The sequence below is a fragment of the Rhinatrema bivittatum genome, chromosome 14, assembly GCF_901001135.1.
Source record: "Rhinatrema bivittatum chromosome 14, aRhiBiv1.1, whole genome shotgun sequence".
In the NCBI taxonomy this organism is placed as follows: domain Eukaryota; kingdom Metazoa; phylum Chordata; class Amphibia; order Gymnophiona; family Rhinatrematidae; genus Rhinatrema; species Rhinatrema bivittatum.
The window spans coordinates 7528491-7541423 of record NC_042628.1 but is presented as its reverse complement, the minus strand read 5'-3'; the positions used below and the strand labels follow the sequence as shown (position 1 = coordinate 7541423).

At 44.0% G+C, this 12933-nt stretch overlaps 1 protein-coding gene across 2 annotated transcripts in view; it reads right to left on the bottom strand.

The window, feature by feature from the left end:
* Positions 1-633: 633 nt before the first annotated feature.
* Positions 634-12933, bottom strand: part of COPS3 (COP9 signalosome subunit 3) — a 28781-nt gene continuing 16481 nt past the window's right edge. For both annotated transcript variants that reach the window (XM_029576735.1, XM_029576736.1), the window contains exons 9-12: positions 11328-11414; positions 5975-6088; positions 3849-3929; positions 634-992 (exon numbers count right to left, since the gene is read on the bottom strand). In XM_029576735.1, the coding sequence (XP_029432595.1) occupies positions 939-992; positions 3849-3929; positions 5975-6088; positions 11328-11414 (336 nt within the window). In that variant the 3' untranslated portion in view covers positions 634-938. The remainder of the gene's footprint in view (positions 993-3848; positions 3930-5974; positions 6089-11327; positions 11415-12933) is intronic.

The following is a 12933-nucleotide window of genomic DNA, read 5'->3' as shown; positions in this document are numbered from 1 at the left end:
ATTTTGTCTTCCTTAGGGCCACCCTCTTGCAGGCATGGGGTTGTGCCACAGCTATAGCTGTTGGAGGCATGGTCTGAGCCCGAGCATCTGTGATGAATATCCAGCATGCACAGGCGCAGGCCTTGATGCCACCACCTGCACACTTCTTGGCATTGAGCCTTTCCATCCTAATCCCCCCCCCCCCCAATAAGTTTCTAGCAGTGTCTCCAACTGGCTTTAAAATGCACATAGCTCAGCAAGTTCTCTTTAAGGGGCCTACCAAAGCAGCAGCAAAACACATTTCAATGCAGCAGTGAGATAGTAAAAGGGTACTAGGGCCAAAAACTAAACTAGGCAAGAGACTGGGCCCCAGTTTGGATAAAGAAAGACTGAGGGGGCTCTCAAGGTAGCATATGCAAAGGGGAACTCCCACATATGCCCAATAAAGTCTTGCCGGAGCTGAGAGATGGGGCTATGTCATATGGATCTGCTGTCAGCTGACATCACCCATTTGCTGTATGTAATTCATGCTTGTGATCCAAATACATTTCATTTCCACCTGAAGTCTACAGCCTTACCTCCAATTAAGAATCCAAAGCATATGTTCAAAAAAATGGGAGCTCCTACAGAAAAAGAGCAATGGGACAAGCCATATTTAAAACAAACAGTGGGTTGTTTAATGCATTAATGATGTTATGCGCAGATAAATAAATCCACAACAGACTTTATTTCTTTGAGTTTTTCCTTTTTTCTGCAGAGTATTTTTGAATGTATACAGGGCTGAGAAGACTTCATAAATAGTTGGGGTTTTTTTGTTTTTAAGTAAATGTCCAGGCAAAACAGTCTCAGTTCTCTCTGCTACCCTCAGAGGCCTTAGTCTTGTGATTCTCAATGCTGAAGATGCTTCATTTTGAAACGCTTCCATTTTAAAGCTCAGGACACACTCTGAAAGTTTAAGTTCAAGAATAACTGGATGGTTTGTTTCCTGAATCATCATCTTGGGAGCCCATACTCTGTGAGAAGAAAGAAAAATTACAGATAAGAATAAAAAATGTGGCATCTGTCCATCATCCTTTCACCATTCATAAATAGTCCAAATGCTCCCAATTTGTATGGTACAATTAACTTTTGTGTTTGTACAGTTTATTGCTAAATTTGCAGTCTATAGAAATAGCTCTTCCTGTTAACACCAGCTTAATTCGTTTGTTACAGGCACTTGCTTCCCAGATGCAAAGAGATGGGGGTTGTTTTTAAGCTCTTTTCATTAAAATTTGTATCCAAATTGTTATTTTTAGTATTAAACACAAAAAGCAAATTGGTTCTTACCTGCTAATTTTCATTCCTGGAATACCATAGATCAGTCCAGACAAGTGGGTTTTGCATCCCTACCAGCAGATGGAGGCAAAGAATAAAAAAAACTTTTCAGGTACTGCCACCTGCAGGCGCTCAGTACTGACCTGTACCCAAGCCATGACTACTTCCCAAATGGCAAGGATTTTTCCCTCTCGAGTGAGCTGAGGAAGAAGTTGGAACCCCCCACAAAACTGAACCCTCAACTTAGAATAATGAAAAAATTTCCATTCCCTGTACGTACCCGGATTAATCCAGACTGCTGGGTTTTGCCTCCCTTTCAGCAGATGGAGACAGAGAAAAACTTGTAAAGCACCCCCTCTTAACCTGGTGTGCTACCTGCATCTCCTCAGTATTTCTCTGTCTCCAGCAGATGGAGGTGGTGCAAAACCTGTGGTCTGCACTTTTGGGGGTGACAGTTCTCCTTTTAAAAAAAAAATTTTGAGTAAGACAAGGTTTAGCAAGAGTAGTGATTAGGTTAAGTGCCAGGAAAGGGAAAAAAAAAAAAGAGAGAGAGAGATAAATACCAGATCAAGCAGAGAAGCATCCTGGGTCAGCGGGTCTCAGTGGGACTATCCCCCTTGGTTGTAGGCATTTAGGAGCTGGGGTTGGTGATCCCACGCGGCTCCTTTGACTGTAAGGCAGAGAGGGGATTACCAGTAGTCCGGTTCCCCCCCCCCCCCCCGTCCCATCGAAGCAAAAAAAAAGGAACCTTTTTGGTTTCCTTTTGGTTTCAGGCTGCCGTGTGTTTTTTGCTGACAGTCTGTTCCGGGGGTAGTAGGTGCTTTCCTGCGGGAGTGCAGGGCGCACATTGCTATAGGCTGCTGCTGCGGCTCTGGTGCCATTTTCTACTTTCTCCCCCCCTTACCCGGCCCTTCGATGCCACGACCATCTGGCTGAACGGACTGCAGGGAGTCCGATGCGCGGCTCTCGCACTTGTGTATTCGGCGCCTCCCCGGTGGGGAGGGCACCTCAGAGTTGCTGCCTCACTCTTGGAAGAGACAGGCTATTTCTAGCAGCCGGGCCGATCTGTTCCTGCTGTGTGCGGGAACAGTGGACATTTTTAATTCTTTTGCCGAGGCACAGGCAAGAGCGGCTCTCCCTCCTGTCCCCAGCATCCCTGAGGATCGGCAGGAGCGGCCCAGGGAGGGCTTGGATGGAGATGATGATCCCCTGACCGGGGGGGGGGGGGGGGGGGGGGGAGAGGAGGGCCTGACGCTTTTTCGTTGGACTGTGCTTTTAATGCACAAAGCTTTTCTGGCCACCCAGGCTCAAACAGGGGGCTTCAGTGCAGGGGCAACCTGAGGGGCCCCCAAGCAAGGTCCCGAGGAGTCAAGAGGCCCAGGGCTCTTTGCACGTTAAAAAGCTGCACAACTCTTCTCTTCCGGGAGTGGGCACCCCCGAAGCCGAGGGTGCTGGTCCTGCAGATGCCTTTGACTCCTACACCCCTCTCCGGAGGACGACTCCAAGGAGGCATCTCCCTTAGAGGGTGATTATCCGAGAGTGGAAATAAAGGGTTGAGCCTGGCAGGAGGCTTCCAAACACACCCCCCCCACACACACACACACACTCTCAATCAGTGATCACCATCTTCACCTCATCTGTCTTCTTTTCTAACTATTCTAAATTTAACAATTAGTTTAATTAAAAAAAAAAGCTAAGTTCAGACTGCAGGTTTGCACCTCTACCATCTGTTGTAGCAGAGAAATACTGAGGGTCTGCAGGCAGCGCTCTTGGTTAAGTAGCAGTGCCTGAAAAGTTTTTTATTCTCTGCTTCCATCCGCTGGTAGGGATACAAAACCCACTTGTCTGGACTGATCTGGGGTATGAACAGGAACTGGCACTTTTTAACCTATCTGTTTGGCTCCAAAAAAAGTAAACAGAAAAGCTGCTGCTGAAATCACAGTTTTAAAACAATTTGGTCACAGTTACCAGTAACCTCAGGAGAGCATGGAAAGCCTCCTGTTTTTAGTGTATTTATGCTTTTTTATGGGAAATGAAACCTCTATAGACTTTTTTCTGACCAGTTTGATAAGATTTGTTTACGGGCCTACAATCCAATTGCATATTTGTAATACAGAAGTTCATTTACAGATGGTGACCAGAAGCATCTTTTGCACCAACTGCCTTTCCTGGAAAATGGTAATGATTTTTTTTTTTAATGTCTGTATTCCCCTACCTCCCCAGACAGTTGATCCAGTGGAACTCTGGTTCCTTCACTTGCTGAAGAGGAAGTTTCTGAGATAGCCCCTCAGGGCTCACACCTCTAGTGACAGCCATATTTCCTCTGAATGACCTGTCTGAGCATGATGCACAGGATTTCAAACTGGTGACGCAGCACAGAGCAGTACAACCAAACCACAGGGCTGGCCCCAGTCTGGACAGGTTTCTAAACTTAAAAATTACAGTACACAAACAAGAATGTGAACAATGCTCAAAAACAGTTTCAAATGAAATTTATTTTTGGGTCTTAAAAAAAAGTGTTTTGTTCCACTTGAAAACAAATGCCAAAGAATTACCTTTTGCACAAACTGAGGATTCACAGTGATCTCCTGATCCATAGCTTTCAGCCGATCATCCAGCTCTATACATCTCAGCATCTGAGAAGAGAGGCCTGCTTTTAGTAACAGAATGTCTAATAGCACTACAGGACAGATGACTCTGCATCAAATACCCAGACATGCCAGAAAAGAAGTGCTCCAAAAACACAGGTATAAATTCCCTAAAATGTTAGCCATGTCGTTCTACTATAAATGCAAGTGTAAATTAGACACTGTAACTAAGCAGCAAAATCTTTATGATCTCAGCACTGGGTGACCGATAGCATTACCTAAATAAGCCTACATGGTGAGCAATTAAAACACACCCTACATAAAAAGGAGAAAAACCACAAGGGGGATAAATAAGTGGCTTTGCAGAACAAAACTGAAGGGAACCAAACTTCCTTATACCCTGAAGTAGAGGTCTAGAGATTTTTTGTGCTGTGCAATTGTTATTGTAATTTGCTTGCACTGTCATTCAGTGCATTGTACAATTAGTCAATAAAGAGCTAATACATCAGAAAATGGGACCATTTTTTGTTACTTGTTAGGCTTTAAGAGAAATTTAATAGGATAAATTGTTCAATCTGAGATTGGATTTAACCATGACACCAAGATTAACATTTTACTTTTATAAAACATGCCACAGGATCAGACAAGAAAAACCCCATGACTATGTTCACTGCCATTCAAAGCCCTACAGAGCCTTCTCAAAAATCGTTATCTAGTTAGAGATGAGCTTACAGAAAAAGACAAATTAAAAAGAGTAGGGCTTGTGAACAGTCTGCCTAACAGCACAGCCATGCTGTGGGGTCGATGTAATTAGACCCGTGCTGAAATCGGCGCTATATTTCTGCGCGCGCAGTAAAAGCAGGCACTTCCATGGGATGCAATGAGGGGATGGCATGCAAATTAAGATGTCTGCGGCATACCTAATACATACACTAATACCGCATAGAAGCCCTGATGCAGAAAGCTGTGGGAAGAACAGACACTAAAATAGGCGCTAATGGAAAAATGTTGCAGACTCATTCAAACTATTTCAAGCTAGTACTATTCGAAAATAAATTGTTTCAGCTCCTACTGCTTTGGCCTTTTTATTCTATTGCTGGCATTAATGTGGTTGTACGTCCCTGCAGCTTTTTCCTTGCCAGGTGCTCAGGGCCGCTCCGCATGGATTAGCTCTGCCAGGAGAAAGCAGGAGCCAGGATGGACAGACTGGCAATCTCCGAGGGATACAGACAAATGCCAACACTGCCTGAAGCCACAGTATCACCAGGGCCGGGACCAAAAGCTGCCAAAGCAATAGAAGCGATTCGATCAACAAGCCCCGAGCGCCTCCAAACAGGCACTTTCACTTAACTCCTGCCCTGACCCAGGCGCTAAAAAAAACTCCACTTAAAGCCTGCACTAACCGTTCTCCGTGCTAGCATGGCTCCCTGCATAGCCTGTGAATGGTTAATTACCACCTTGATATACCACTTCCATGCACTCACACAAAACCTGCCACTTTTTTGCATGGGTTTGTGCATGCATTTTTGCTGCGCTGAATGCGTTATTACATACATGCATAAGATCAGAGTGGGAAAACTCGTACAATTATGCATACAAAAACCATGGAAGGTTTACCACAGCTTATCACATCAGCCCTGGGTGGGCATCTAAATCATATCTCCCAGAAAAGCACATGACTAGTTCTTCCTTCTTTGTATACCCAGACCATCTTAACTTATGGCCGTTAAGAAAACTCTGTAAGACTTTCAACTGTTCAGTAACCAGGCTTATTTCATTTTGTTTTACAGTTTTGCCTTGGTGGCTAGTGTTGTCATGGTTCTAGTTTAGGTTTAATTATGATAGCACGGTTTACACATCTATTAACATGAGCACCAAGCTAACCCAACAGTGACTGTTCACTGCAGTATTAGTCTTGGAGATAATGTCCCCCAAACCAGAGGTTTCAGTACCCTGAAAAATGTCCTATTTCCCTACTTCTATGGCTTTGGGACACGTGTGTGCCCAAGCATCACAATGCTGGCCTTCAATTTGCCTGTAAAGCGAGGTGATGCATCACACTTGCACAACATTCAGTACAATGTATTGTTTACCTCCTGATCAATGTTATGAAGCATAGCTGGATTATTGTACTTCTCGGGATTATCGTGAAAACACACCATCCCATCCTTTTGGTTAATACTTGCAAAGATTTCACCATCTTCTATCTGGAAAGAAATAAGCAGAAGCTTTATACTAGTTTCAGGAAAACTGCTCATAATTACAACTGCATGTTTGCAAAATAAGTATTTTTGCTAAACTTTTCCCCTGAGGCAGGACATTGCCGAAACTTCGCTGTTAGAAGTTTTAATTTGACACCTTTGGCACTTGTGAGAGTACAATAACCTCTCTGCGTATGTGTTTGAGCTGTGAAAATTTTGGGATTATTTTTATGTTACACAAAGTTTTAAATTAAATTTCTTTAGAGACTCACATATACGGGGATGAATGATTGAGAAGCCTGGGTTGTCTACTTCAGACCAAGATGGTCTTGATATGTAGGGCCTAAACGTTCCTGGCTTGGGGGGAGGGGGGGTGGCAATGACACTGCACTGAGTGGACATTCCCAGGTCTTTCTCCCTAGGAACCAACACCATCTCCTCCAATCTGCCAGTTATTGCAGCATTTCTCAACAATACAGATCTTGGCTAACTGTGGAATTCATGGACACTCCAAATACATCTATTTTGGACGCAATGGTGGTGTGGATGAAGCGGTGCTGGATGCTGGGCCTGCAGAAGGCTTCTGATGTCGCGCTCAAAGAAATTACAAAAGCTGTTTCGGCAGCACTGACGGTTCATCTTAAAAAAAATTCAAGCATCAGTTGGCAAGTTAAAGGATAAAGTGGAAGCTTACAATTTCAGCGCTTGGAAGCAATCACAAGCTTTCTGAATATGATGATAGTATTGAGGTGTCTGTAGCAGAATCAGTGGCACATAGTGAAAAAACTAAACAACTTGAGGAAAAACTAGACAACCTGGAAAACAGAAGTCGTCGTAATAATCTCCATATTGTGGGAGTCCCATAGTCCATTCAAGGCGTGGAGCTTCTTAATTTTTGCGAAAAATGACTCCCGAAGGCACTGCATATTTCAGTAGCCAAACAGGCAATATTGGCAGTGTATGCGCATACGTTAGATGCTAACATCCCGGATCACAATCGGCCTAGACCTATAATTGTGAAATATCTTAATTATGCCAACAAGGAGAAAATAAGAGACTCTCAGAAAATACAAGATATCAGATATGCTCTTTCCCATCTTCTCTGCTAAAGTGCAAGCTGCCAGACAGGAATTTACACCCTACTGCTCCCAGCTGTATCATATGGGGGGCAATTTTCTTTACAATTTCCCACCACAGCAAAATGAAGTTGGTGATGTGAAGGCCTTCACAGACTCTCTACCTTAAGGTTGCTGGCTTTTGTCAGATCTGTGCTGATGGGCCTTACGAACCTGGGACTACAATCAGGTCCTCTGGTGATTCAATGGTGTCTTACATCTGCGAAGTTGGAATACAGTTGATGGTTGGAATACAGTTGATGGTTGATGGTTTGCATTTCAATAACTGGGACACGTCAGCGAACCAGGATGGTTTATGCTCTTCAAAATCTTTGTTGAGCTGTGACAATGGAGGGATTTATTTCCCTGGAGAATGGATGGTTGTGCTACAAAGCAATTTTGTTTTCATTACGGGGTGCAATACCCTCTTCATGAAGTAGGAGACCAGCAGGTGGCTGGATATGGGAAGGCCATTGCATGGGTGGTGATGGGCTGTGATGGCACTCACGTGGATCTGCACAGAAGTTGTCGCCAGCCCTGCTTGATAAGGGAATGAAGGTACTAAAGTAGCAACTCCAGGGAGCAAGAGAAGGGGGTCTATGTCTCTGCTTCCACACCAGGCTGAGTATCTCTATGCCACTTGCCTTGATAATGTTTCCTAGTAGAAGACTTCCTGGACGAAACCAAGACCTCTTGAATCTCCATCGGCAAGTGCAAGTGACTTAATACTGTCCTTTCAACCTCCACACAGTGAGATGTAGCAAGGAGTGCATGGGGTGAAGCAAGGGGCCATGCTCCTGCGTCAGGATATCTATGTTGCCACCCTAGGCAGGGCGATGGAGAGCTGAACTAGATAGCACCAGCGTGGCAGGCCTATCAGAATGAGGTCCTCAACATCCACAATGCCCTTCTGCACTTTCCTGGAGATTAGCGGGATCAGAAGGTAAGCGTAAAAGGAGTCTCTCCATCCATGGTAAGAGGAATGCATCCTGTGCAAATCGTGTCTTGCTGGGGTAGACGGAAAAGACTTTGAAGCCTTTTGCCCTCTCTTAGGCCCACTCCATAGCTCAAAGGATAGACACCCTGAAGCTATTTGTGACCTTGAGGTAACTCAAAGCCCACTGCACATCCAAACATTGCAAGTCTCTAGCATGCAGAGTTGTGTCAAAATCTGGAAAAGCAGGAGTTCTATCATCTGATTCAGATGGAATGCAGACACAACCTTCGGGAGAAAGGAGGGCACCGTCCACAAGGAGATCCTGCAATCAGAGATCTTCAGAAAAGGATCTCTATACTACGCCTGTAGCTCCAAAATATTTTTGGCTGAACAAATTACTACCCCAAAAAACCCCAAAAAAACCACACACCTTCAAAGTGAGATCCTTTTTACTGTTGCCCTTTTTAAAGGCTCAAAAGGTGCCAAACACATCCCTCTAAGGACTAAATTAAGATTCCATGAGGGACATATTTTCCGCACAGGACGACAGATGTTTTGCCCCTCCAAGGAAGCAAACTACATCCGGATGAGCAGCCAAAGACATGCCATGTAACTTCCCCCAAAGACAACCCAAGGCTGCAACCTGAACCTTAAGAGTTAAAGGCTAAGCCTCTCACTAATCCTTTCTGCAAAAAGGTTAAGATGTGAGCTATCGAGGCCTGGGTAGATCTTACTCCCTGACTTGAAGACTTTCCAGACCCTCAAAAAGGACAAGGAAGTGGAAGTCTTTCTAGCCTGCAAAAAAGTGGAAATGACATCCTCCGGATATCCTCTCTCAAACGCCTCCTCTCAAAAGCCAAGCCGCCCGCCTGATCCGAAAATACTGGATCTTAATGAAGAAGCTTCGGCAAATGGGTGAACCACAGTGGACCATCCACCACCAGGTAGACTAGGTCCACGAACCAGGGGCACTGAGGCCACCCTGGTGCTACTAGGATTACCTCTCCGGGATGACCTATTCGCCATATCACTTTTCCTACCAGATTCCACAGAGGGAACACACAAGAAGGATCCCTTGGTGCCAAGGTAGGACCAGGGCATTGACCTCTTCTACTCCATGCTCTCTTTTCTGCGACTGAAGAAACAGGGTGCCTTGGTGTTCCTCTACAACACCATCAAGTCCAAGTAAGAGTACCCCAACTGTGACATAGAAAAATCATTGCCTCCTCCGACAGCTCCCACTCCCTGGGTCTAGTTTCTAATGACAGAGAAAATCCGCTTGAACGCTGTCCACTCTGGCTATGTGAGATGCCGCTAGCAAAGCTAGATATCATTCCGCCCAGAGAAACAGCTCTTGAGCTTCCTGGGCCACCGCCCGACTCCTGGTCCTCCCTTGTCGGTTGATCTAAGCCACCGTGGATACGTTGCGCACTGAGCAGCTGCTTAACAGAGGCAGAAAGGCAAGTAATGTGAACCATACCACCCTAATCTCCAAACGATTGATAGACCAGGACACCTCTTCCTTGGACCGGCAACTGATTCTGGCACACTGCCCCCCCCCCCCCCAGCTAGAAAGACTAGCATCATTGGTAGCTACCACCCAGTCTGGGACATCCAAGTCCACTCGTGACTCAGATGAACCTGACCAAGCCACCATGAAATACTGGACCTGGCAGGCTCCTCGAGCGACAGCGGAAGTTGAAAATGTTCCGACAAAGGAGAGAACTCTGCAGAGGCCTCAGGTGTGCAAAGGCCCAAGGGACTAGCTCTAACGTTGAGGCCACAGAGCCCAACAATTGCATGCTATATCCAACAGTCTTAAATATAAAATTGCAATGCTGATTTTTTTTAATGCTGATCAGACATGCCATTGGGCCAATTCAATGTTAAAGGTCTACCAGCCTACAAGAGCCCTGCGTGCCATTCAACGAGATCTACATGAAATCCCGTCCCTGAAATTAGCATGTTTACATACAACTCGTGAGTGCACCTTTTCTGTTACTGGATCAACCTTGTGGAACTCGCTCCCTACTGACTTGAGGCAGTCTGATTCTATTACATTTTAGGACACAGGTAAAAACCTATTTAATTTAGCTTACTTTTAATTTTGGTTAAATTTTAGTTCTCTTTTATCTTCTACATTTTTTCTTTGATGTTTTTTATATTTTGATTTTATTTTGAGACCGAAGAATTTTATGGTTTTATGTCTGTTTTTATGTTTAACCTTGTCTTATTTTGTTAATTTTATGATTATGTATATTTCCGATGTTCATCGCTAAGGCCAAATTTTGTGTTGAGCAATTCATAAATCCAATAAATGTAAATATGCCAGTGTCAGTAAGACTCTCTCCGTCTCCATTTCCCAGAAGTCTGGACTGATTCAGGTATGAACAGGAATTAGAATTTATAGCCCATACACCTTGCCAAAAGGTTTGCGACGAGTTTCAAGTACTTAACATACAAAATCAAGCAAAGTTATAAAAACAAAAGACATATGGAAAAAAAAAAAAAAAACAACAAACGCCAGTTTGAAAAGTATTCTCCATTTTATGGGAAGCAAATGCAGTTTAATAAAAATAGGAGACATATGATCACACATCTTGGCACCAGATAGAATGCAGAGCTCCATCTGTAGCTGCTTCGATGCACGGAGCAGAATTTTGACGGATTCTATTATCTTCTAAAGCTAACAGATCAATCACCAGCTTTCTCCAATGACTGAACAAGTCATCTATGATCCTTTGATTCAGGCCGGTACTTGCTGAGGCAGTCCAATGTGTTCCTGATTCCCAAAAGGTAGGCTACCTGAGACAGGCATGATCAGATTCAGAGGGCCTCCCAGCAGAAAGGCATTGGAGTCCATACCTCCCTGTTTATGCAGAACATACTAGATATTTGGTTGCACGTCTGGATCAAGTTTCTCCCAAACATACTCAATAAAGTTTTACTGAACTCGAGAGCTAGGTCCATGTCAGCAACATCCAAAGTAATCACCCACATGCTTGCCTATAAATGGAGAAGGGTAAATACTCAGCTGGCAAAAAAAAAGAAAAAAAAAACCTTTTATTCATTTTAGCCATCTTAGAAGAAAGGCTGAATGGATCATAGCAGGAACATGTGCTCAGGGTTCAGCAATCTTGGATCTCCAAGAATGACCTTTATACACAAAATCTTTACAAAATGAAGTTCTTACCATGTGGAGGACATATTTTTCTGCTTCCTGGGCTCCTGATAACTGCACACGACTTGCCATATCTTGTAACGACAGTGTTAAAAAAGTCTGAAATTATGAAGAAATTCAAAGTGCATTATATTAGAAAATGCAAGTCCTTTGCATTATATTTCCAACAGTAAAATAACCGAAGACAGCAATGTTGTCTCATTGCTATTTGTCAGCTATTAGGAGGCATAAGGGTTCAAAGGAATGGCTGGCCTGTTCGTGTAGAAGATCCAGGACTGGCTGGGGATGCTGGAAATATAGCATTCAGAACTTCTAGGAAGAGGTGTGGTGGCTGAGAGAGACTACCCTGCCATTCATCAACGGCAATACCCTTCTGACTGGATTTAGCGTACATATGCTCTAAATTTCAGAGGAAGTCATGGTCCTGTGACCTCTGCAATAACTGGGCTAAGTATCTACAAATGAAAAACTGATAGAGATGGCTAGGTGGGAATTCTGGGGGCTTGACTGCTGGTTTTTATTTTTATTATATTTTATGTTTTATTAAGTTTTACTAGTGTATGTCAGTATTATAAAAACATTTACTGTATACTGCTTTGGGCAACTGCCTGCTGGGGAGGCGGGTACTGGTACATTGCTGGAACCTGACAGACATGTCCGGCTGCAAAATCGAATTTGATGATGGCACTGGGCAGATGGCCCGTGGGCAGTCAGCACACCGCCATGGAAGAAAAAATGACAGCAAAAGAAGAAGAAAAAAAAAAAGCCCAAACAAGAACTTAGAAAAACCTTACCTAGGGAAAACTACAAGGAACAAGACCATGAGACAACGAACAATCTTGTTAACTGGAAACAAAATTACTAAAAGACCCAGAAAACAAGAGTGTGAGGCACCCCACTGGCACTGAAGGGACTCCACTTGGATGCATTGTATAATGGATGCCCATGGAAGCAGTGTCAAAATTCTAGAAACTGACTAAGCTTTCTGTGCCGAGCTCCACTGAATGTTGTGACCTTGTGAGGGGCATGCCATACTGTTGTGCTCAGAGAAATATGGATAAGCTAAATAGGCCAGACAAGATCTAGCCCAGTCGAAGGACCCTTAAAAGTCACTTGCCCCTGGTTTGATGTAGGTAGCAGGGAGGCCAAGGAGCAGGGCGTTGCAGTAATCTATTTTCGAAAATATGATAGATTGGAGTACAGTACAGAAATCAGAGAAATAAAGTAGGGGTTTGAGTTTTTTTGAGGGTTTGCAGCTTGAAATAGCAGCTGCTAAGGATGGATTTGATATAGGGTTTGAAAGTGAGTTGATCATCAAGAAGGACACCCAGGTTTCGTGAGGTGGTTGGGAAAGTGGAGGGGGAGAGGGTGGGGGGCAAAGGAATGGATGAATGTTTGGAGGAGATGAAAAGGAGTTCAGTTTTTTGGGGGTTGAGGGATAAGTGCATGTTGGTGAGGAGCTGGTTAATGGAGGTAAGACATAAGCAAACTAATCAATTCCGGTTTCTTCTAACTACAAATACTAAGCCGTCTAAAGTCCCTACTGACATTATCAGATTTTAGAACCGTTTTACAATAACTTATGTTCTCTAACCTGGACTATTGCAACTCCCTTTTC